General features: G+C 41.6%; 1 protein-coding gene across 8 annotated transcripts in view; it reads right to left on the bottom strand.

Annotated features, from left to right (window-relative positions):
- Positions 1-9,722: 9,722 nt before the first annotated feature.
- exoc6 (exocyst complex component 6) overlaps positions 9,723-26,859 on the bottom strand; it is a 50,612-nt gene continuing 33,475 nt past the window's right edge. For 7 of the 8 annotated variants that reach the window (XM_056365792.1, XM_056365794.1, XM_056365793.1 and 4 more), the window contains 3 exons: positions 24,873-24,946; positions 17,732-17,844; positions 9,723-16,223 (listed from right to left, as the gene is read on the bottom strand). In XM_056365792.1, coding sequence (XP_056221767.1) covers positions 16,097-16,223; positions 17,732-17,844; positions 24,873-24,946 — 314 coding nt within the window. In that variant the 3' untranslated portion in view covers positions 9,723-16,096. The remainder of the gene's footprint in view (positions 16,224-17,731; positions 17,845-24,872; positions 24,947-26,859) is intronic. The other variant, XR_008826249.1, reaches the window with a different exon arrangement.

Here is a 26,859-nt window from a genome sequence, read left to right as displayed (position 1 = left end):
TCCCCCTCCCTGTGGCTCTCACTGCTGCTATTCAAACTAAGCTTTCATTCCTTTAGTATATTTTTATTTTTCTTTATTTTATAATGTGCGACAGTTGCACTTTTTATAATTTGATTTATGATATTTTCTAACTGGCACATTTAACCACTCGGCTGTAATTATTCAAACTATCACCCTGATCCTTGCTTCTTGCCTTTAGTGATGTGTCAGTATAAGAATGACGCTGCATGTAAATGAAAGATGAAATGATGATTAACAGCTGACTGGAAGCAGCGCTGTCCTCTGTTTGACACCAACACATCTCAGCCTCCTCTAATCTAGAAGCAGACTTTAACCTGCCCTCTCTCTCTCTCTCTCTCCGCATCTGTGTGTGTGTTATAAAAATGATATCTCTCTCAGTGAGTTCAAACCTGGGTCAGCAGAGACAGGCGGAGGGGACGGGCGCACGCACGCGCACGCAAGGTTATCCCCGGCTACAGCGCGTGAAAAGTAAACAGAGCGCAGAGAAGGGGCTTCATCAGCCAGTCACCACATCCTCACTCCGCGTTTGGACTCTGGTTTTTTTTTTTTTTTTTTTTTTTACGACCTGCCATAACGCCAGGAGTGTGTGTGGCAGGGCCAGTCAGTCAGTCAGTCAGTCAGTCAGTCAGTCAGTGAGACAGCTTGGCTGCTGCTTTTACAGCGACACATTACATGGATGGATCTGTGTGTTCTGGCTGACCGTGTACGTTTTGAAAAGAGGGTGCCCTGAGCTTCACCCTGGTGGGAAGGCAGGGCAACTATCGCTATTACAGTCACACACAAGCCTGGACATATAATCTGATCTGCCATTACGTCTTGGATGTAAAATTCCATGACTTTCCCTTGACTTTTTGCTGGTTAAAGCAGGGTGGTAACTAACTACCACTTTGGACACTGACGTCATATTCTCATATTCTCTTCCTGGGAATCTATGGGTTTTAGCAGAATTAATTTATTTCTAGCAGTCTGGGGAATTTGAAAAAGCATGGCCCGATTGACCTGCTAGTGGGCCCCGGGGTCAAAGATTAGCTGCATGGCCCGACCTGACCCCCACTTCATGGCACTCTGTGCAACATGCACAGTCTTTCTCAGACAGGATATTACCCGGTCCATCACATTATATACTACTAAGTACAGTATATGGTACAGACATCAACAGGTTTTAATGTTGTGGCTGATCGGTGTACACCCAAACACTGTTTCAGTTAAATTAATACAAACCAGCGGACAAACAGTAAACCTGGAGCTCCAGAACTCCAGGAGCCCTCGGACATATCTCAGCTTTTCCCAGTCGGTAATCCGGTCTTGAGCCCTACATTGCCATTTAGAAGAGCCCCTCATTATGTTGTCTTTACTTGTTTATACTGAACCAAACAAAGCCATCATATTACTGACCCACAGTGATTTTAGATAGAGTGCCTGTGTTCGGGCATCAGAGGCGTGATGTGTAACACAACAGTGTCGGTGACTGTCCTTTTCCACAGACATCGATCTGCGACCACCTCCACTGCTGAATTATGGCCAGAACAACAATGCCCCCCCCCCCCCCCCCCCCCCCCCCATTCTATGCTCGTACCTTTTACACAGCACAGCGAGGTGTAATAAAGGTGCAACATTCCCGCCTTGATCAGCGTGTTTAAAAGGGGCTTTGGAAAACAGCATGTGGACCTTTATTTGGCTAATAAAGCAATAACATTATTATGAGTGTGCACTTTCCTGACGAGGAGCGGCTACATAATGTCTCCTGGAAGTAACTGTGTAAGTTCAGGGGAATTTAAAAGCATTTTTTTTAAGAAAATCCCAGTTTTCAGAGAGTCTTAAAACAACCATTACAATAAAATAAAACTAATTCACATTATTGAACAGCTAACTCAATAATATGAAAAATAAAAAGATTTTTTCTTTTGGGTGGGAAAATGTGTTTCATGACTGCAGTACAGGTGCCACTATTCTTACTTTACCTTTGGTCTCCACTAATCCATTCAATCCAGTTGGGGAAGTTGGAAAACTCATTTTGGTTGATGGTTCTAAGAGATTACTGTGTTATATTTGCTTGTTTTCACACACTTCCACAAATAATTATGAAGGTGCCTGATTTGTCAAGAGAAAATGTGTCAGTCCGGAACAGAGAGACAGAGTATAAATACGCTTATTTTGACGATGAAATATTTTCATCTGGTTGAAGGAAGGTTTTTGGACTTGGACTGGAGCTTACAGAACTCTAACAAGTCCGAACACAACAATAACAGTAAAGGTCTAATGATAAAATGCTTCTTTGTTCATGACATATACGTATTTACTTGACAGAATATAGACTCCTGAAAAGTGAAGCCGACATCAGCTATAATATTAATGGACGAATCCTTGTTTACTGTGTGTTGGGACAGCAGTGGGTGATGTTCAGGGTGAATGGGTTTCCAGCTGGACATGCTGTAGCTGGTGAGTTTTTCTCATCACAGTGTGAATGTGTGAAACAGGATTCTGCTGTTCAGGTGTGATAAAGCAGGAGGGGGGGGGGGGGGGGGGGGGGGGGGGGGGGGTGAAGGGAAGTTCAAGTGTAGAGAATGATTCCCTGCTGTTTACATGTCCTCATCATGTTGCTCTAAGAACTCGCTGTAAACCTGCAGACGAGCTGCTGGACTGACCGGAGATCTACACCGTCGCTGCAGCCACGTCTACAGTATACAGTTAGTGTATGCATGGATGTGACCAGAAAGGTACGCTTTAATTTACAGTTTTTATCCTGCTCCAAATACATGTACTTCGCCCCACTTTCAGCTCAAAAACCTATAAACTGGAAATGTCAGAATACACCGTAGGATAACCCTTTTCACTCCATGAGCACCAACTACAAGACAAAGCATCAACTTCACACTCAGTGTATCTTGTAATCCAACAGAAAGTTGGATTGTAATGAATTAACCAGCTCCCCAGAGGATGAACCCTTTCCTCCAGCATCAACATCAGGACAGACTTTACAAACAGAGAAATAAACATGTCCATTCAGCCCATTATTGTGTAGGATCATGAACACTGCAGCTAGTAGAAACCACCAGAGGATCTTTAGACACCCACCTTCAAAGTGAGAGAGGAGCAGCACAAGACAGTGAAACATGAGGTCGGCAGCTCAGACGTGACTTATTTTGTTTGCCACTGAAAACACAATGTGTGCATTCAAATATTGAAGTTAAACTGTAGGCCTGTGGTGTAAATGTACGGAGCCTCGAAACTGACAAAAGACAAAAAAAAAAAAAAGGCATATCAGACAAATCGAAAATGTAAAATTAATTTTGCTCTTCTATTTTTATTTCATCTATTTAATTGAGCACATATCTTCTATTTCAGCAACCGCAACATTCAGTATATCAACTTATTGGAGCTAAAGAAAAGAAAACAAAGATTGTTTCACTTTCACCAGGTCAAAGGAAAAGTGTAAAGCTTTAATTTTCTTTTTACACCCAATTTTAGTGAATTAGCCAAATATCATTTGTTGGTATATTCAGATATATTTTTGACTGGGATGATAATCTGCTTTTTGTCAGTTTTGATACTCCACAGCAAGAGGGCCTGGTAGAAAGAGTAAAGAGGTCATCTTTCACTCATGTTAAAGTAGAAATGCCAGAATGGAAAAAAAATCCTTTCAAAGTAAAGTGTTGATTTAAAAAATGTATTTATGCATGAAAATGATTAGCAATAGGCAAATGTCAAAAGTAAAAATACTCACTGAAGGTTGGAATCTAATGGTGAACAGTTATGTTCAGTTATGTCTGAATAACGCAAATACTATTGGGTCGTTTATTTTACATCTGTTTTGTGGTTTAAATATCAAGCTCGATGGAATGTCATTGCTACAACTTTGAGTTATTATGCCACAACATTGTACAAACTACAGCTTCACTAGTCTGGAAGCAGAACAGGTAGAAAATAATAAATACTCACCTGTCAGTCACTCAAACCTTAAACATATTATCTGAGTAAATGTAGGTGGTTACTTTCCATCTGTGTTGTTATGATGATGAAAGCTCAGGCAGCATGGCTCTTTTCCAGGGCTACACACACACACACACACACACACACACACACACACACACTCACACAGAGCGCGCAGTCAGCACAAGCGACAAACAACCGCGGTGCCTGCGCGCGTTTGTAACTCTCCTCCCCCTGCTCGCGCGCTGGCTGACCCGCTTGTGACCCTGACATCTTGGTGAACTCTCGCGCGCAACCAAGTTCACTGGCCGTCACACACACACGCACGCACGCACACCCACACACACAGGCACGTACGCACGCACACACACACACACACACACACACACACACACAGAAAGAGAAAAAGAGAGACAGAGCCTATTTGCTGCACAGACAAACAATTTTAACTGGCAGGTTACTTATTATTTTAAGTATCAAATACAGTCCACCATGAGCGGCAGTGCTGCTGCAACTTTGTTTGCTTTTGTGGAAGAGTAACACGACTTTTATGACTTGGGGTCTTATTTTAGCTCCTACCTAAAATATGACCTTATTGCTGTGAGACTGGGCCAGTGCAGGGCCAGTGCAGGGCCGGTCCAATGGTTATTTCAATTTGACCCCAAACAGCCACGGTCACAGTGACTACAGCATGCACTGTACAGATTGAACTGAAATTTTATACCATGTTGTTTATAATACAATTTCATGAGTATATGAGGAGTGACCAAAAAACCAGCACACAAGGGTTGTAAGTGAAGTGATAACTTTAATTTCCTCCCTTTTACAACTGTTTATCAGTTTTAAAGTGACCTTTGTAATGGTCTTTGTAAAATCCGAAGACAGAAATGCATTCACCTACAGAAACATCTGTTCAGGACAGTTTCATGTGGAAAGTGCAAATAAAAAAAACCCATAAACAGCCAATCGCTAAACACAGTAAAGCATGAAGGACCTCATGGGGACTCAGCAGCTGCTTACTTTAAATGTACAGCTCCTCTGGCTGGCAACACAGGGGCAACTGACACACAAATACCCCATTTAGACACGACACAGTGAGACAAATCAAACACGTCACCAGTCTAACTTGGTGGATGCAGGTTGGATACAACCCACCATCTCTGAGCTGGTGTTTCTATATTCATTTTGGAGGGAAAAATTGGCTAATAATAAAAACCATGTCAGTGGGCAGTGGCACAAGTTATCTGTCAAGCAGTAATGCATTAGAATCAGGTTAAATAAAGGTTAAATAAAGGTTAAAGAGGCTCAATGTTCACGAAACATCTGAAAATGAAAGTTGACGATGTTTAATTAAATTGTTGAGGTAAATGTTGGAATCAATGTTAATTACCTAGCTAGCTATTTAATTAGGCCCCTGTTAAACATAGCGCAGCTGCACAGGTTCCAGTCTCATGCTAGTGCTAGCTTGATTTCCAGAATTTGTATATTTTAGCCTCAACGGATCAAATGACCCCGACAGAGAATTATCACAGATATTGTTTTGGTTGACTGTCACCGCTCTCATAGCACCGTGTACAGCCTGCAGCAGGCAGCTGTTTTCAGAGAAACAGCTGTAAAAAGCCAGCAGACGGACACAGTCAGAGAGCGGCTGGTAAATGTGCTGGAGCGTTTAGCAGCTAAAGCTGGTGGAGACCAAACCCAGAGCTAAAAGAAGAGCATAGATTGGAATATTGGACTGATTTCTGAATGGTTACTTTTAAATCTAAATTGAAGACACATTTGTTTACCATTCCTTTTAATTCGATTTTATAACTGCACTTCATAATTTTAATCCTTTACACAGCCTTTTATTGCTGTTTAGTTGTATTTATTTCATTGTATCTATTTTATTACTTTATTACTTGCTTTACTACCTTGCTCCTTTTTTGATTTTATCTCCTGTTCTTATGTTCTGGAATCTTCAAAGCACTTTGAATTTCGTTTGATAAGAAATAAACTTGCCTTACATGCCTCCAATTATATGACTGTCACGATTCTTTGTGCTGAAAAAAATACTTTAACTAGGTGAGCAGGACTCCATTTATGCTGATTTACAACACACCTTATGGTAACCGGTCTGCTCCACCAGGGTTTTGTAGTTTGAGGTGCAAATCTGAGGTGCATTCCCAGCGGGAGGAGGTCAGAGGGAGTGTCAGGCTCCTGGTTCAGCACAAGGTCACTCACTGTTTGTCTACTGATGTCACTGTCTCTATGTGTCTCCGTCTCTCACTGTAGAAAGTCTTCAGGTTTCAACAGCAGAGAGTGAACAATGAATTACATTAAACAGCCACATCAGTTTAACCAGCCATCTACAGTTTACTTAGTTTCAATGAGTCATTCTTAGATATAGAGTGAGCTCAACTCTATAAGGTGCATCAGATGCATGCAGCTTGGATCCACAGGAAATTGCTGCACTCATCAATAGAAAGATCTCCACCCAGGTAAATCAAATAGGAAGATTTCTGAATTAACATGTGTTGAAACCCCTTTATCCTTAAATAGTTCTTAAATAGTCCTTTGTCACCCTTCCCCCAGTGACTCTTGTTTCCCATCCACTTTTATATCCATTTATATTATCCACTAACTGCATTGATGCCTATCATCTCCAGTGATTAGATAAACTGGAGGAGGACGCTCTCATTTTCTATCTTATTAGTTTAAACAGTGTAGGAAGCTAGCCCTGATCTGCCCAGCGACATAATGACACTGATCACCTGCACATCAGACATTAAACAAAAACATTAAAAGGGAACGTCAGCAGTTTTTCATTGTGCTTCCTTAAAGCTGACACACTCACAAAAGACAAATAAAACTGCAGAGGCTGAGATACTGTGACTTTTAGTCTCTAATATGGCTCAAATACTGGATCCTTGATTTCCCATAATGCAACTTACTATACAATTTTAACTCAGACTTCCTGTTGTAAAGTTTATGTCTAAAGCCCAAGAGCAGTTGCCCCTGATGACATGGTCAGGGTTATTTTTGTTTGAAAAGAGCCACATAAAACATTATACAAGTGTTTTCACAGACTGAGACGTAGACCTCACGTCTCTCTGTGTGAAAGTGTCGGAGTGATGCTTCAGTGATATATTCAATAAATAAAATGCAACAGTCAAGGACCTCAGCAAAAAGAGAAGCTGCAACCCTGCAAGAGGTGAAGAGAGGAAGCACACAACCTGCCTCTGTAGAAAAATCCAATCCGATTGGAAAATCTTCTATACTAAGAAGGAGGTTCATTCGTTTTAAGAGGTAGATTAAGACTCACAGATGGAGCATAACACTAAAATCCTGGTGAAGTCCGTGTGCGGGTCAGAGCAGGGGAAGGAGGTAGGTGGAGGTGTAGAGGTATGCGTGTCCTCCTCCTCTGTCTGTCTGCTGTATTGTTGACTTGAATGTAAAAGCTGTTTACTGCCTTGTTAAAGTGTTTGATCTCTGCCCTAAAATACTTGTCACTCCTGTTGACACACAGGAAGAACCCCCCCCCCCCCCCCCCCCCCCAATTTGTGGTGACTTGTAAATAAGACATAATAGGCCGTAAATAAACACTGGCAAATCACATGTGGCCTAAAAGACATATGAATTTATTTTATATAATTATACAGGCAGCAGTACTTGTGAGTAAAATACTTCAATACAAGTAACAATCCTGTCTATCGGTGTTGCTGAGACTTTAATGTGTAGTTTACATGCAAGTAGTACAAGTAAGTAGTAACTACTAAGTAAAGTAAAAACTGCAGTGCTTGCCTCTTAAATGTTGGGATAAGTATAAAACAGCAAATCATTTTAATACTTGAATAGATGTATTTATATTTTACTACTACTTTTCACAGCTGTCAGCTTGTTGTCACGGTGAACATCTGTCCTACAGAACGTCTGTGTCTCACCTCCACCTCCTCGTAGCTCCAGACAGGAATCATTTATCTCTCTGAGGATTTTCAGTCAGTCAGGATGTATTTCCTACACACTTCATAAACACTGGTCTGGATGTTTGTAAAAAAAAAAAAAAAGTAAATAGGTGTGTGAGAGATAAATCTCTATAGATGCATAGTTGAAGTTGAATAGTGGCAGAATGTAACAAGACAAGACAGTAGAGCCGAGAGTGCACAGTAACCCTCTGAGGAAAACAAACACATTTCTGAGTGTGTGTGTGTGTGTGTGTGTTGGCAGGGTGGCTGCTGTCCAGTGATAATAGAGGTCTCTAAATGTCTCTCGCCTCATTACATCTGTGGCGACAGGGATCCTCGCATTCAAACGCTGACCCAGGCCAAAGTTCACTTGCTGTTTCCCAGTTAGCGTGTGTGTGTGTGTTGGGACACAGCGAGGCTCCAAGGGTGAAGAAAACCTTTACAGAGCAAGTGTCGCTTCTGTTTTTGTGTGTGTGTGTGTGTGTGTGTGTGCGTGAGAGAGAGGGAGACAGAGATCAACCAGACTGTGACTGGTGGTACAGTTAAAGATGAGGCACCATTTCACTCAGTGGCTTTAAAGGACCAGTTCACCCAAATTGAAAATAAAATAAAAAGTATTTATTTTCTCTCTGTGCAGATAGCTGTCTGAGATCTGTCTCTTCACCCCAACAAAATGGAGGTGAATGGAATTTCATTTGTGTTGCTCACAGTGATACACACTGAAAAAGCTTATTCAAAAATTTCATAGAAATGTGTCTGTGTTTCACTGTTTACTCTCAGTCTGGATAATAAATCTCACTGTCAACAGTTTTAACCGGACTTTTGTTACTTGTTGTGAGTGTGGCCACAGAGGAAGGGTTGTGAAGTCAAATAGACAACTTCCTTTGGTTCAGTCTTAGAAACTAAAAAATTACTGTCTAATTAGGTCTGCATCTTGAAATGTGCCGAACATCATCCAAAAGCTCCGGCAACTCCGTTAGCTTAACTATGCTAGTTGGATTAGCCACCGGACGTATAGCTCCTAAACTGAATGCAAATGAGAAGGTCACAGCCTCCCTGGACTGAGCGGATTAGCCAAAGTTGGATGGTATTTTATTATAACACTGGGGCCACTGCTGAATGTGTCGTGAGCAGCTGCATCTTACGTGAACTGTAATGCAGCCTATTGCAAGACCCTGCAAAAGAAAGTGAGGACAGCAGAGGAAATGAGTGAAGTGACTCTCCCCTGTGTTTGAAACATGTATCAGGAGAGACGCCTGCAGAAAGCCTCCAGCGTTGTGAGGGACTCTTGTCGGCCTGAGGCACCGACCACAGACTGTTTGGCTCTCTGACCTGCAGGAGGTAACACAAGAGCATCAAAGCCAACACCTCCGGGACACGTAGCAGCTTCCGGCCCCAGGCTGTTAGCCAGGCGAATACTCATCTCACAGAAATAACATGAACCTGAATACACAGTTCACACCTGGAGACACGTTCTAGGCCATGGACGCTGCATCGCCGCCTCTAAAAGCCAAGTTGAATTAATCATCAATATACAATTCATTAACATTTTTTGTTCATTTTCATACTGACATATGCAGAAACAACTATGAACATTGAGACAAAATGTAATATTTAAAATTCTTAAATGAAGCGAGAAAATTCCTGCAGTATAACTGCCCTAATGTCACAGATATGATATCCCAAAATACAAGTATAAACTGGAATTATTCTTAATTTTCCATTACTTTGTCATGGAACAGCCTGATGGTCGCACTTACAGGGCAGTAATGGGGTCGCCGTGAGTAACCATTGTGATGTACAGTAAGATTAACAATCAAGCAGACATTACTGTTGAATAAACTTTTATTACAGCACACAAAATAAAAACAACATATTTAGGAAAACAACATCTCAGTCAGGGTCTCACTGAGAACAACAACAAAGGTAAAGCAAGGATTCCTTTGGATATCAAAATGTTCCCTCTCTCCACTTCTGTGAAAGGCAAGAAAAACCATCTCACTCTTTTTTTCTTTTTTTTTTTCATCTGAATTGAAACAATCATTGGCACACAAGCAGTGCGATTTTTTAAAATCTTGATTGGCGCCAGGAAAGGCTCTGATCTTGAGTGATGTTGAGATTATGTGATACATTATGTTTTATATTAATGAACATACATTAAACACACATTTCCCTCAGCTGCAGAGAGCCAGGCCTTCCCTTGTTTTAGTATTTCATCATATTTTCCCATCCTGTCTCCTCCAAATTACATTTTCATACAAATAATTTCCAACAGCACCGAAGGAAATGTAACGCTGACCGGCTGATTTCTTTACGTTAATTAACATTGATACTGAACGTGTCAGTAAAATGTTCACTGACAACATGTTTCATTTGTTTTTGGTCAAAGAAATATCCAATCTTGCAATAAAATATCCGCTCGTAGCAAACCCTTTTTTCATGGTTCTGTTTAGAAGAACGAATGTGTTTGTGAACGCTGAAGAGAAAGCACTGTTTCTCCAACCTTCACCACCCACAGAACTCAGGATGTGAACGTGGTCTCTGGTCTTTGCTCATCACTCACACACTGTAAATCTCATTTTTTGGAGACAGGGTTGGGTCGTGTTTTATAGGAACACTCAACTCTCCCTCCCTCCATGTTTACTTGCTGTCTTAATAAATTTCAGTTTAATGTACATTTCAACACTAGGAGTCAGGCCACACTCACCACCTGACTGCTGAGGGGTTTCTGTTTCTAACACACTGTTTTCATACTCTGAATTTTTTCAATAGCTTCTACTTTCTTTCGGCCGCTGTTCAGCTGACAACACTCAGCACTTCCTGCACAGTCTTCAAGCTGCTGAAAGGACACACTTCCTCTCTTTCTTTCTTTGGTAGCTTTTAAACATGAAACCTCCTCAGGAAGTCCTGAGCCGCCCTGACAGCAGCTTAACAGCGACTCAAAAAAATCAACAATGTAGAAACAACTGGGAATTACAGCCGCAAGCGGCAACTCGCGGTCCTAGCCGCTTTGCGCTCCTCTGAGCTACCTAATGCTTTGGGTGACCTATTTGCTATAACAACCTGAAGATATCTACAAAATGTTATGATGGTAAATGAGTTAAGGCCAATATTAGCTAAGCCACACCCATCGCAAATAATAATAATAATGTTATGCTAATTGGCTCAAAGTCCATAATGGGACTCGCTAATATCACAGAGCGTTTCTATAGAGAATATTAAGCTGTAGGTGTGAGGTAAATTTGACGATGATTGGACTTGATGTGGCGGGGGCAGCATTTCAAATTTTTCACAATTTTGACTGTAAATTTTAGCGCCACCATATGGCTGAATGGGATCATATTTTTTGTGAAGCATTTACACACCATTTGAAGTTATGATGCCAATTTTCACGTGTCTGGCTCGTTCCAGCTCTCTGCAAATTGAGCAAAGGCTTAAGAAGGCACATATTGATGAATAGGCCCCGCCCACTTTCATCAATCAGTACGGCACTTCAGATTTTCATTAACGCTCACTCCCAGAACATGTGTAACAATTTTGTTGAAAATAGCGCCCCCCTCTAGAGATCAGGCTCAGAATGATTTGGTAGGCCTGCTCCGTGTCTAGGCCCGAAGACACGGACCAAGATTTATGATGATCACACCAATGGTTAAGCCCCGCCCCTTTGCAAAGATATTTTAATTGATGGGGTGAGAACCCTAATAAGTGGCAAATGAAAACAGTATTTGTGGTAAAAATAAAAACTGAGTGCAGCAGAATGGTGAGTAAGGCATGACTCTTGTTGTATGATGTAATTGGAAAAGTTATTCCAGGAGATTTTTACCATCAGCACCAGCTTGCATCTGATTGGACTGGTTCAGCTTCTATCTCAGACTCCGCCATTATTCAATTATTATTTAGAATTAATGGTAAAATGGACATCAATGAATGGCAGGAGGGGGGGGGCTGAGTGACAGGTCAACCAAGAGAACCAGTTCACACTCACAGAGAGGAGAGGATCCTTCCAATAAAACTGAATTTAGACCTGCCCTTTATTTTCTTTATTTTGGATTTTTATCAGTTCAGCAGAAATCTTTTGGACCAGGATTTAAATAGTTATTATACAGAGCCTATGCTAGAACATAACATAATGTTTTTTTTTTCTACCTTAACCATGCGAACGAGTGGAGAGAAGGCGCCAACATACGTCACTGAGCTCCTCACACTGCACTCGACTGTGTTCACCAATAAGCAACAAATTCAGCAAATTCAGACTCTTACTAACGTCGTATTTACTTCAGGTGTTGATGGAGGTGCGTATCACAGTGTCAACCTCCAGTTCTGTTTGTAGCAGACAAACTGCTGTAATATCTTCTTTACAAAATATGCAGTATATACAGTGGCATTTACAAGCAACTATCAAAAAAGGCAAAACATGAATCTAAAAGGAAAAAAAAAAAAAAACTTCATCAGCTTCAGTGCAAAAACGCTAAAAGTAGAGCACAGACCCAAAACATAAACAGAATAGAAACAGTCTCATTATAAAATGTTTCGTCAGGAGTCCTGTGCAAGTTTTAAGTAATCAATCAACCTGCCTGTGAGGCTGTAAAGGAACCAATTTATTATTGCTGTGCTTTGTGGATAGATGTGGGTTATGAGATTCTAAAGCTTAATTTCACCCTGAGGAACAAAAAGAAAGAATTTAGAAGTTGAGCTGTTAAATATATATACGTATATATAATCACTACTAACATGACAACCCCCCCGTCATGTGGGGCATGTTTTTCTTGTAAGCATGAGGCAAGTAGTTTGGGTGGACTGTAAGACAAAACCGCAGTTAACTTCACATAAATATAGTCCTTAACCCTACGACTGACAGGAGTACAGAGGGAGGACGTGGGCATGCACTGATGTCACCTTTCACATGAACCACCTGAAGCAGCACCGAGCGGCCCGTCGCTGCTCTGCTGCCGTGAGCGAGTACAGCTGTGAAGCTGGGAGGAAAAGAAGCTAATGGTTTTATAGACGTAGAGCTCTTCGGATTTGATGATGACGTGCACGGCTTGCCAGTCCGTCTGCGGACGCCGAAATGTGCCGGGAGGTTTCAGACCCGGCTCCACCTCGTATCAGCGTGTGATCTGAATCTGAGAGATGGCATCTGATTACAGGCCTGTGCATTTCCACCTGATGTTGAAAGGTGTCCGTCCACATGGTGAGTGCAGGAGGCTCTAAGTGGGCTGCTACAATGTGCAAGGTTAGGGTCACATGACAGAGAGAGAACAGCATCTGTAGGCCACCTGCTGAGACTCATCCCACTCATCTCAGCATCTGAGTAAATTTACTTCTCTGTGGTGCTCGAAGTCTAAGCTGGTGCAGACTGTACGTGAGGATCATATGCTCCAAACTGCACATGTGAACGTGTCTGCCTGTATCACACTCACTGTGTGTGTGTGTGTGTCTGCTGCACTTCACTATATTTGGCTGATATCATCCAGAACAGACGCAGACAGCAGATGTGGCTGTTCATACGACACTGGATGTCTACACAGGCCGCTGTTATTTCACATGTACAATCGCACGTCTTCTGCTGGAGCCTTGCGGACATGGTTTAATCTCTCAGTTAAGGCGAAACCACGTTGTTGCTGCAGATAAACTTACTATAAAACTTTTACTTAAGCCGTGCTGTGATATCAGCTATACTTCCATTTAAAATGAGTGATGACAGAGGCTGAGATCTGACTCAAATACACCTTCACAGATGGTCTGGCTGATCCACTCACACTCCAACTGCTGTGTGCTCTGTTTGCATTTACAGCGTATATACAGTATATGCATATACCCAGACACAGAGTGCATGTTAATACCAGGTGTCAGTATCCTGTGTCCATATGTTGACATCACATGCAAACCCTGTGTCAGGATTGCTGCATGTCTTCACTTTGACGCTCCAACCTGTACAATCTATTACAATCCAGTATAAGAACCTGCAACTACCCAACCTAAGTCTGCATGACTTTGTGTGATGGATTTGCATTATTTGGTGTTATGTTGTCCATCCTGTGCAAACATATCAGACCAAATAAAAAAAAAAAAAGATTTTCACCCTCACTTCTGACATTCTCACATATAGAGAACATGTGAAGATTCCAACTACGATCAGGGAGTCAGAGTTCCATCTGTCTGACACTGGGCTCCTTCATGTTCACTGTGAGGCGCTGTCTCAGGGGGGGGGTGGGTTTACATGTACAATGTGAGGAAGAAAAGAAGACAAACAGCAAGCAAAGCTACCAATGAGTTCAACAAAACTTCCACTTTTTTCATGAACATCAGTCTTTCAAGACGTCATCATCCACTCTTCTGTCCTTCCATCAATCCATGACCTCAGCATCGCTTCCTTTCTGCACACACACACACACACAGTTGCAACAGTCTAAGTGTTGGGACAATGAGTTTAACTCGGCCTCTGTCAGACCTGTCAACGGATGCAGCTCCATACCCATAATTCAGTGGTTACCAGCTAAAACCACGAGAAACCAGGTTATGACACTGGTCAATACCGGAAAGTGCCACAAGCTGATTTATGCTTCTTAATGATGTCGGTGGTGCTGGAAGCTTAGTGATGCAGTGACTAGTAAGAATGATATCATTCATGTAAATGTATCCGCAGGTTAACACATAGAGGGGTCTTATGGGTAATCATAGGTCACGGAGGAGCCGACAAGTTCCAATCCAGTTCCAAACCGTCTGCTGCTGACTCAGCATCTTTAAAGACTGTTTGTGTTGAACTTTACTTACAGGTGCATATTTACTTTGTCTACTTTAGTGGGAGCGATTCCGCCTGAATTTTCACTGTTATGAATGATGGAGGGGAAATCTTTAGAAAATTTCAAGAGTCAGAATGTTAATACGACTTTACATGGAGCTACATTAAAGAAGTCAGCATGCAGTTAATAATCTGGGTTACAGTAATGTGAGTTCTTTAATGTCATCTAAATGAGAAACCTGTTGGGTCCATGGTAGAGGATTAAATTGATATATTTCCACAGCTAAATTCCTCCTTTTTTACTGTGCATACATGACACTGGGTTATGGTATTTTATGAATTTGCTTTTAAACAAAGATAAGCAGCCATGGTTTCCAAAATAATGTCAGCAGTAGTAAAGAAATGTGTTTACTGGTCTCCTGCATGTACACACACAGCTGACAGTCACAGGTCTCCACTGTGGTGTGTGATCACCTGCATCACTTGATTTCTCTGAGTAACCTGGTTTCTGGTGTGTATCTATGCTGTTTTCAGCTTTTAACATGAGACTTGTGTTAAAAGGACGCACAGCAGGTCAGAGCAGAGATGTCCATCTGACAGAACTAGAGATGGTTGATTTGTTTTAACAGCTTGATCAATACATTACCAATACTTCAATCTCTCTTTGTAATTCTTCCAAATGAAAACAAGAAATACATCCTGACTTCATCATGTTCAATGTATAATATGGGTTTCTGACAGAACAACAGGAAGTGGCTCATCTCATTCATATGAGGTGTGGTAGGTGTTGACCTTTAACCTCATTGTCCCAGTACTCGTGTCACTTCCTGTGCTGCACCAGTCTCCCTCTGCAGCTACAATCATTTCACTCTCACTAATGTACAAACATAGTTTGTCTTATCATAACCATTAAAAATACTTTACAAACACCTTACTGTTCAGTCCAGTAAACTGTTTAGTGTGTGTGTGTGTGTGTGTGTGTGTGTGTGTGTGTGTGTGTTATTTACATTGAATATTCATTCAGGTATAACAGTAAGGAGAGGATATGACTTCATATGTGTGTGCTGTGTTTGCTAGGAGTCAGTTCCCTGCATGCCTTATAGAGTGTGTGTATTGCTGTGCCGTAATGTGATGTGTGTGTGTGTGTGTGTGTGTGTGTGTGTGTGTGTGTGTGTGTGTGTGCGTGCGTGTCTGTTGGCTGTCTATCTGTACCTTATGTTTGTGTGTGTAAATTCCCTGTGTGGTTCTTCATGTCACTGTCATGTTGTGTGTGAGTGTCCTGGCAGTTCAGTGTGTGTGTGTGTGTTGTGTGTGTGTGTGTGTGTGTGTGTGTGTGTGTGCATGTGACTGCATGCATGTTTCATTCATTATATCTCTCTGTGACACCCACATCACTCCTGTGTGTGTGTGTGTGTGTGTGTGTGTGTGTGTGTGTGTGTGTGTGTGTGTGTGTGTGTGTTCACGAGGACATGCCATTGACCAGGCTCCTCAGCTGTTTCACCACAGTCTCTATCAGCTTTTGTTTGTCTCTGTCGTTCTTCCTGAACTGAGAGAAGATGTTATTCTTCTTACTGGTGTCCTTCATCCTGGAAACAGAGGAAGAAGATGTCAAAGAGTCGAGTCAGAAAGATATGTTCTCTCAGCTGTGTGTATAAGGTTACTATTTACACAATGATAATATCAGAATTGAATTTGCATCAGCAGGATAAAGTAAAGACTTGCAGTGCAGAGAGGGGGTTATGGGCATGTTTACAGTTCTTTCACACTGGACTTGTTCAGCTAAAATGAACTTGTTTTGAGCATTTAGCTGTGAGAGCTGTCAATCAAAGTCTGTTGCAGACAGAGCATCTGGATGTCCGAGCAGAGGCTGGTACAGGTCGTTTGTGGTGTAAAAGCAAAAAACATCAACCAGCTTGTCATGAGGGTAGGTCTATGATTTTAGTGCAAATTCAAATTCTGTTAAGAAAGCGATCTCCCGGGCTCTATAAATTATGAAGAGCATGTATGCAAGACCATTTTGTAACCATGGTAACAATCAGCGTTTTTCAAAAACGATCTTTGTCCATAAGAGCGTTTTCGCTACGTATCAGAAACAATCTCCGTGCAGACTATCACACCTGAAAACATATATATATATCTGGATTTGAACCTTAACGAAAATGTTACCTGTAGTTCAGACTTAAGTTACTAAGAGAAAAACTCTATAGTTCACAGGAGGTAGAGCCATGACAAGATATCAGAGCATGCTGTAGAAAAGCAAAGACAAGCAGTGAGGAAGCTGCACCTACCCCCTGTAGACTCTGAGCAGCAGCAGCAGCAGCAGAAACAGCAGACAAGCAGTGTTAGAGGAGGGAAACAACACAGCCACATTCATATCCGAGCGCTTTACAAGTTTTATGCAAGGATTCATTTAATTAAATGATATTAATGTGAGAGAAGATTTAAAAAAAAAAAAAAAACGTAGAATATGTCATGATGTGTGAGCATGCTAACAATTTTTAATGCCATGTGAATAGTTGTGATTTTTGTTCCCATACACAATCATAATATATAGATGTACAGGGTTTCTGCAGAAGAATGAACTTTAATACCCATTTCATGATGGAGTCCAGTAGGGACCATGTGACCTAAAATGATTTATTATTGTATCTATCAGATTTTCACTACTTCCCAGCAGGAAACAATCATTATTTCTCATGATATGATTCATCAAAATACAGTCACCTGGATCTGGATCTGAATACCAAAGAACCTGAAAATCATGAATGGCCCTTAACCATTTTTTATTTTGAGGAAACTAAATTCTGCTGAGTAATCGAAGAGCAATTTAGTGACCAATCACCTAAACTTGCCTTATTATTGTCTGAAGTGATTAGGGTTAGAATCCTCCACACTGTTGCATCCTTATTAAAAATTCTAGCGCTAAAAATTCAAAGATAATTCAGTTTAAAAAGAGATTTTAGCCAGTTTGTTTCTTCTTCACAGACTCTTTCCCAGCACACCCCGAGTCTCACTCCTGCTAAAACACGCTGCTACAGTAAATAAATGAAATATGAAATATTATACACACTTCCCCGGCGGTGTCAACACTCACTTCTCAAGCAGAGCCAGGGCAGTGGCTGGATTCACTCGCAGGTATTTGGAAGTTGGCTGGCCATAATCTGCCAGATAAGTGGACCAGTCCCACACCATGAAGAGGTCCAGGAGCTGCAAGACACACAAGAGAGACACGACAATTTAGAGAGGACAATAGAAAGATGGAGGGCGGCAGTTTGATTGACGAGAAGAGACTTGACACGGTCTTTTTGCGTCTCTTTGTTGGCAGCTGTCAGTCTCCCTCTGGATGCTGAGCTAATGTTATGTTAGCTAAGTTTCACAGAGTGACAGGACAAAGTGCTGCTCAGCTCTGAATGTGCCGCGGCTCCTTCAAATATTTAGCTGACAGTGTCATTTTGTAGTTTAACACTGAATGAGATTAACACAATAAATAACTACAGCTGATAAAACAATCATTAAAACACTGACTGTGCTCTTGATTTTATGGACAGTTTATGTTTTAAGGGGTTGATTGTTGCAAAGCTGAGGCCTGGACCTAACTACATGGTCAACCCATGTCGTCATAGGTTACTGTTCAGTCCAGATGTGGGCCTACAAGTCTATCATACACATCATTCCTCTTCTAAACAACAAACTCTGAGGTCCAGACGTAGAGAGAAGAGCGAAGAGTAAGAGGCGCAGAGGGAAGAGGGGAGGAGGGAGGGGTCTCTGCTGCTACATGATAAGTGTTAAGTGTGAACAGGAACATTTAAAATGACCATCCCGTGACCCCTGGTTAACCTGATGGAGATGACCCCCTTACCCCACCCACACACACACAGTGTATGCTAATGTCATAGGGTGAAACAGCTGGGTGTTTGGGTCATGTTGAATGAGCAGTGAAAGAGCAGCTTAGTGATAATAGCATTATTCAGCTTAGTGAGAGACTCCGACACACAGAGAGAGGCTTAGCAACAATGCCATTATTCTCACCTGGAGCTAAGTGATGAGCCCGGAGCAGGGACGTCTTACCCTGACATTCACTCAACCCTCCACAGCTCACAGCAATTCACTGGATCTGAGTGATTTGGTACAATAAGCCCCTGAAGAAAAATGTGTTTATTTCTACCCACCAAATGAACTGTTGAGAAGCGGGAACACAGTGACGTCACAAAAAAAAAAACAACGGGTTTAACTGGACAAGAAATACGAGCTTAGACTTCATGGTGCAACTCGCCAGAAGTCTCTTTTGCACAGCCTGTTCGAGGCGGGAATGTTGCGCCTTTATTCCACCTTACTTGTTCCCTATAAAAGGAATGAACAGGAAGTTGTTGTTCTGACTTTCAGCCAGCAGCGGAGACGGTCAGAGGTGGATCGAGCCGGCGTGGTGGGACAGACGCAGACACTGCTGTGTTGTCGTTGGGAAACTGCAGCCACAGTTTTCAGGGGTGAGTCTGGTCTGTCAACAGTACACAGGTGACACATCAAACACCTGCAGGGTAGATGAAGCGCGGCTGGTCCAACCTTCACCTTCAGCACTCAGCAAACAAAAACAAGGTTCTTAATGAACTATAGATGATGTAGAACCATTTCTCAATATCCAACCCACAGGGGAGTCTCACACACACCGCCTCCCTCTGTCACGTACACTCACTGAGCACTTTATTAGGAACAGCTGCACTCCTGCTTACAGTAGATCCACTACAGTGGGCAAATGACCTGAACACAATAAACAACAATGTTATTCATGTAACAATGTGGAACATTACGCCTCATGGAAATATGCTGATGGTGTTTCTCTCTGTATGACTCTTCCTTCATCTACGTCCTAAGGTGCTTGTGAGTGTGTATCTGATGACAACAGTCTGTGTAATCTAGAAGGATCCTGCTGGACAAGCGGAGACATGTTATCAGAATAATGAAATAAGAGTGAAGTGTGTGTGTGTGTGTGTGTGTGGTAGTGAACTGTCACCGTGCAAGAGCTGTATAAGTCCTGGAGAAGATCTAATGAGAGTCACTATGTTGAAAGTTTGCTCCAAATTCAAAAGGCTCCCCTCTCATTAGCTCTCTACAATGTGCTGGACTAATGTTAGAAAGAAATGGATTGTGGGTACAAGCAGCTGAAATGGATCGGTGCCTGGGTTCACCACTGGACATGTGGTGAGGAGCTCAGACAGCAAGTCTAACAAATGGTGAAAACACTATTTTACCAATTAAAGTTGAGTTTATTTGCTGGAGGAAATTCAGGGATTGTCCTGACCACTTAAATGTTGGTTTTATCTGTGACCATGGAAATGAGGAAATAATGAATTCCAGAAAAGGTTCGTTTTGCGCACATGCACAGGTAAGCACAACAGGAAGACTCCAGTTGTTTTTAAGATCCTACTCCTTTGAGATGCATGTTGGTGTATGGCTTTTCCCACGTCCACTGTGTTACCAGCGTCAGCTAGAGGTGAAATTGTCAGTGATTGTGAAACTTCTCTAGCCGACGTGCCAGTGTGCATAACCACAGCATCTTGCTTGAGACTCACGCACAGCTTCGGTCAATGTCTATTTTTGCTCTCTGAAGCTTGAATTTCCGTTGGAAATGTATGTAAATGCCTGTATTTATTGGAAATGGACATGAAACTAATATTTGATGATATGTTTCCTTTGTTATTGACTTTGTCTAGATGCACTTACTGAAAAACATATCACTTCTCAGAAGTCTGTGAAGCAGGAGAGGAAATCTACAGTTTTAATATAGAGACAAGATGGCGTGCTCCTCACAGCCATTACAATGTTAAAAACAGCCAGTATCTGTCACAACATCAATCATAAATGAGCCGCAAAGGTGTTTTCAATATGCTGTAATACACAAAAAATGTTGAAACTCTCCACAAGACTGGAAATGTATGTACTGAGGAAGCGATGACCTGAAGAGGCTTCGCTCCCAGTAAACATCTGAACTGTGACAGAGACATGACGGAGCTGCCTCCAGATGATGTCCACGGTTAGACTGAGGTGAATGTTTATGATTAACGGAAAGAGCCCCAGAGAAAGAAAAAGGAGAATGAGATGTGTGATTTCCCAAAAGGTCGGTGTCAGATAAATCATCATCTCTGTGACATTACTTCATGGTTTGTTGTGAAACTCCCTGGTTTCACCTTTACGTTGACACAATGAGTCAGGGCGGCGTGTGAAACTCTAGAAATCCATCTCTGCTTTCCTTCCCTTTATGCACTTGTGAAGCTTCACTTTAGAGGTCTTCTGCTGGATGCTGTTGTCTAACGGACTTGTATTGTTTGGCCAAAAAAAAGGAGTTAGAATAGAAGATGTCTATTCTCTGTCAGCATGGGCTCATCAGCAGAGTCTGGCGGTCCAGAGGTGAGGAAAGGTTAACTCTAGGTAGTTGTGACTAGATGATATTGACACTCAGTGTAGCTCAGTTTTTACACCTATATGCAGGACATCTTGGCGTGTTACTGCCAACATTGGTGAAATAGTGCGACACTATCGGTACGACTATGTATCGTGTCATCTGCTTGTGTGTGCATATACACAATATAAACAAAACAGGGACCCACTCAAAGAAACACAGCTCCACAACTCTACTACAGGTCTGAAACTCTGCTACTGACGGAGAATTAGCTCCACCAACTGTTTACCGCAATGCATTAAACTCATAGGGCTCTATTTCAATGATCCGAAGTGTATGGTCTGAAATGTGTGGCGCAAATGCATTTAGGGCGTGTCCAGGCACATCGTTCAAGAGGGTTGTACTTATTCTCTTAATTATTCATGGGAGTGTTAACAGTGTAACATCCAATAAACCAATCACAGTCCAGTCCTGACCAGCAAGCCCAGTCCTGACCAGTGAGTCCACTTCATTCTCTTGAGCGCCTTAAAATAGCAGTATAATACTGCGCCACTGACTTCAGACCAGGTACATGTTGGTCAATCGCGCAATCACTTGCCACTGTCTCAAGAGAGTAATGCGCCAACAATGCGCCTGACCACATCTCAATTTAAGACGCCCATGGTAGTATTCTGTATTTGCTATTTAAACAACGTGGGTGCTGGGGGGAAAATGACTGCTTCGGTCTGAAACTAGCGGCGGCCCCATAAATTTGTGACCATTGCCTCGGCCCCTGTTTGCTGCTTGATGTGTGTATGTCAGCACCTACAAGCTCGTTAACAATCAGAGTGTAAATAAGCTACCAATGACTTTCTACAACAAATGAGACCTTCTGCCAAGTAGCATTTCATTTTTATTTTTTACCACTAAACTTGTAAACAAGAGTCATAAAAGAGGAATCCCAGTAATGATCTTCTCCTCCACAGATATTTGTCCACAGCAGGAAAAGACAACACATCCTGATTTCCCGCTTATCACTTCCTGTCACTTTTCTGGAAGATTATCAAAGAGCTTCTACACAACTTATCCTCCCATGTCCTGACATGACTTACAGGCCACAGAAAATGAGCAACTGTACACTGCTCTCTTATAACACATGCAATGTGTCTTTGTCATGAGCATACCTAAAGACATACGGTATAAATGAATTATTTTTACATAAGCGTGATCCATTGCTAACCACTGTACAGTGGTTAGCAATGCAGCCTCACTCAGGTTCCATGTGGGTTAAAAGGTGGCTGCAAATCGCCCATAGGTGTGAATGGATTGTCTGTCTCTACATGTCAGTATTGCAATTTAAAATAGAACTAAAAATGTAAAGTAACCTGTATGTGAACCTGATGCATTTCTTCATACACCAGCAGTGTAATAATCTGTGAGGAATTTATAGCTCAAGGACTCAACTCAATATTCTTATGCATGAGGAAATTAAACAAAACTACTGTATAAATGAACAGGTCTCAAACTGTAGGAAATGTCAGCATGTCATTAAAAAACATTATGACTTCACTTGATGAATTTAATGACTGAGTTACAGAATATTTTAAATCAAGACTGGTTTTAAGTCAGAGCATTAACATTAACTCAGCTGCATACAAATCTGTCTCCATCTTCATTTCAAGCCTTTTATCGACGTTCCATCCATCACCCTAGAGTTTTGACTGTCAGTCAGTCTGATTGGTTACAGGATAACAATCTTAAAAGCAGTTACAGCTATGAAATCAACAACCATAAGATAAAGGGAAAGTAAAAGGTTGACCTCTGTGTAACCTCAGCCTGTGGATGCCTCCCAACCCCTTTACCTAAGGCTGGGATTAACAGGTCAACCAAGCAGCCGGTATAAAGGGAACATCATTAGACACACGTCTAATGAGCTGCATCACAGGAAACTGGGAGCTCTACTCAGACCCAAGAAGGTCTGGAGCCACCACTCAGTACACTGAGGTCACGTCCTCGTGAAGCTTTCTAATTTGGGAATTTTAACAACCCTGGTCAGTGTTAAAATTGATATGTTCTATTGTTGATTCAAGTTTTTTAATCTCAATATATTCAAATTTAATACAAAATACAAAGTTCCATGATGTGGTTATTTCAGTCGTTTGGTCAAAAATCTGCTGATTTCACCTTTTTATTTTTGAAGATTTGCATGTTTTCTGTTGCCTGTTGTTTATCCCATGAATTTATTAGAAAATGACAGACCAGTAAAATAAAGCATAAACCTATTTTTCTAAAACCGAATAAATAAATGAAGTTTCTCAAGCAGAATTTCACTCGTGTCAGTTTGGAGAGAGCTGTGAAACAGGCCCTGGACTCAGTTATCAAGAATCAGATCACTGGGGCAGAATCCACAGAAAACCACCAACATCCTGCCTCAATTCCCCATCTCTTACTGTCGCTTTTCATTTCTTGTGTTATCATTTAAATCTTATAAACAGGGTGGGAAAAGCACAAAGAAGGTGTTGTTAAATTGTGACTATGGGTGATTCTATGGGAGGTTCTATGTTAACGTTACAACCTTTAGTTCTTCGGTCTTCTTGCGGTGAATTCAACAAACTGGCTCAGTTCAGTGCTGCGACCTGCGCTGCATGCAGAGCCAAGCCTCCACCTCAGGCTCAGATTAACAGGTCAACCGCAGACACAAGTTAATGAGACGAAGCAACACTTTACATACCACTGGTGTTTACAACAAAAACGGAAGGGGGTCGTGCTTGTGCGTGTGTGTGTGTGTGTTTGGGGTGGGGGTGGGGGGGGGGGGGGCGTTCTTGAGCAGGTGAACTATAGGACAGGTGAAAGTTGAAAAGGCCAGTGAAACAGAATATTGCTGAATGTGATACAGAGAGGTGAAATGTGGGACAACTGAAGTAAAAGGTGCATAAAGGTGAAAACAGATTAAAACTACTAAAACTGAATTTGTAACTAAATAGGTGTTAGTTGTATTGGTGACTCTGCAATCAGCTGTTTTGTCTTAGCCATCTTTTGTCATCTTATTATATTTTGAGCTTTAAATTCTCTAAGCAGGTCTGAATAATACGTGTCACAGTCCAACACTCTGGGCGCTGCGTAGTGAGTGGATCAGTTGGACTGCTCAGGGTAGTGTCTCCACTAAATTTCCAAACACAGGACGAGAACCTCCCATCACTTTGGTGACTCCAAGTGACGGTGTCAAAAGAGAGAACCCTTCCCTAAACTATCTGATCCAGGGACATTTTAAATCTGTGTTTTCAATCGAAAACGATCTCTGTCCCGGCGGCCCAGAAACAACCTCCGTCCATACTAACACACCTGACTGTCTCCTCTGTAGTCGGTTAGTTTCAGAAAATACTACGAACGAGGAACAAGCAAATGGCAGAATTTAACTCCACAACAGCTGCGAGCAAAGACATCAAGGTCAGTAACGCTTGTGATTCCTTATTCATATTTCTTTCACCCACTTGTAGTGGAGGCTGATCAGAGCGACCATGGGAGTCTACATCATTGTTTCCAAAGGTCTCCGTTTCTGTCTGTCCAGACTACAAGAGTTTTCAAACTAAAACGGGCCCAACAGTGTTTCCAGACTCCAACTCCGTAGTTGTGTGCACGCCAGGTTTAAACATAGCGAGAGTGATGTGTTTTAAAACTAAAAACTTTATTAGTCTCATTATTTCATATTAAAAAAAAAAAAAAAAAAGCTTTGACAGAAGAAGATAAATCTTCATATAAAATGAATGAATGAATGAGCTTTACATGAAGCGGTCCTAACCTTGTGCTGGCTAAAACACATGTAAATGTATTTTCTTCTGTGCTGCTCATTGAGACATTTTACCTGTCGCAGGTCGATGAAGGCCAGCTGCAGTGTGTCTCCTTGGAAACCAGGGACGGGCTCTGAGCTGGCAAACACTGAGAAGAAAGAAAAATACCACCAGACAACAGTCACTTTAAACTCACAGTATATATTACACACAGCTAGTGTCAAAAATTGTGAGTAATAAGTCATAACTTATATACTTATAATATATAAGTATATGAATTGTAGGTCATACTGATTGTTGTTAGCTGTATTGGAGCTAAGTGTGTGAAGATGCTTTGTTTATATATTAACGTTCCCACAACGAAGTGATTGGGTGTATTTAATATCTTAATCATCCATTAATCATAAGCTATATTTTTTCAAAACCCCAGCATGAACTTATGACAACTGCTCATTCTTATTGTGCATGAACCCTGCAGGTTAAAGCATCGCTGCCTCCACGGTGGCGAGTCAGTGGATCCCTGCAGTCAGTCATGTGTTGATCTGATGACCTTCGATTTCTTTGTGGAAATCCACAGTATCGCATCAGAACAGAAGAGAAAAGTAACATGATATGGTTTTGTTGTGACTCCCTGGATCATCTGACGCAGTGCTGAACTTTGGTTGACCCAAACACACACACACACACACACACACACACACACACACACACACACACACACACACACACACACACACAGAGCCATATTTAAAGAGGCTCTGATGAGGTTACACACTATGGTAAACATACACCTCGATGTGAACACACACACAATACCAAGGTGCCTTTAATGTCTACGTCAATGTGTAATAATGTATTACAACTTCAGCGGTCAGGATTCAGGATTCAGGATTCAGGATTCAGACCATCAACACATCAACAGCTGCATTACTTGGAGGGAGAGATGCTGTCAATGCCCTGGACATTTGACACAGTTGACAATATTTTCATGAAAAGAAAAAAAATGGCAAGTGCCAAGTCAGTACTCATAGTTGTCCTACAAGGGTCTATTCTGTGTCCTCTGTCCATTTGTTACTTACTTGAATAATAATAATTAACTAGAAAATTCCTACTGCTTGGTGCCAGAAGTACCTAGAGCTGGGTGATAAAGATTGTGATAAACAACTAGAGCTGGGTGATAAACACTGCACACGTTTCAATCTCTACAGAGGGCGTTATTTTGCGTTTCATCCATGTCTTAGACAATTATCCTAACTCTGGCCTCAGTCACTGCAGGTATCCCTCAAAAAGCTCTTTGGAACTGCGAGGACTGACCAAAGTGACCTGGAGCCTTAAATTTGTCCCCACAACCATAGCAAGACATGTATACACACATACACACATACATGCCCTAATAGAAGTCGATGTGCAATAAAGCTACTGTGATGTCTCCTGCTAGAACAGAACAACATGGGCAACAGTAAAAAAAATGCCCTGAGTTAATCAGTCTAATTAGCCAATCGCAGTCAGTTGTGTGAAAGTTTGGGCAGCAACGAGCAATGAGCGTGTATGTATTGTTGTGTGTGGCCGTAGAGCTGTCTACAATATTGAAAAGATCACCTCACCATTGCCATACCAAGGCTTCAATAAAGAGATTGATATATTTTATGTATACCTTCCTTTTACGGTTGAGGTTTTATCGCAGTTTAGAGACTCCCCTCAACAAGAGCTCCAGAGCTCAGTTTAACATGGGCGTCTATGAGAGCTCTGGACAACCCTCTCTGCACTTAGAGGGGATTTCCTCAAAAACCTTAAACTATATCAGAATGAGACCAATACTGGGTGATACAGGACGACAATCTTTACATTTTTGATATCAAAAATTGTCAATGTAGGTTGTAAATTGTGGGATTTAAAAGATTTTTCAGACATTTTCAGGGATGGCAGTTAGCGTGCGCATGATGTCATCAACTCTAGCCTGAACATTCCGTGCCATACACACCCATTATAAAATGTGAAATGGTCTAAAAATGACACAAAACATAAACTGCGATTTTGTGAAAACCGTAATAGTTGTCAAAA

This window comes from Seriola aureovittata, chromosome 21, assembly GCF_021018895.1.
Source record: "Seriola aureovittata isolate HTS-2021-v1 ecotype China chromosome 21, ASM2101889v1, whole genome shotgun sequence".
Taxonomy (NCBI): domain Eukaryota; kingdom Metazoa; phylum Chordata; class Actinopteri; order Carangiformes; family Carangidae; genus Seriola; species Seriola aureovittata.
The sequence above is the reverse complement of the archived record's forward strand: the minus strand, read 5'-3'. Positions and strand labels throughout refer to the sequence as shown.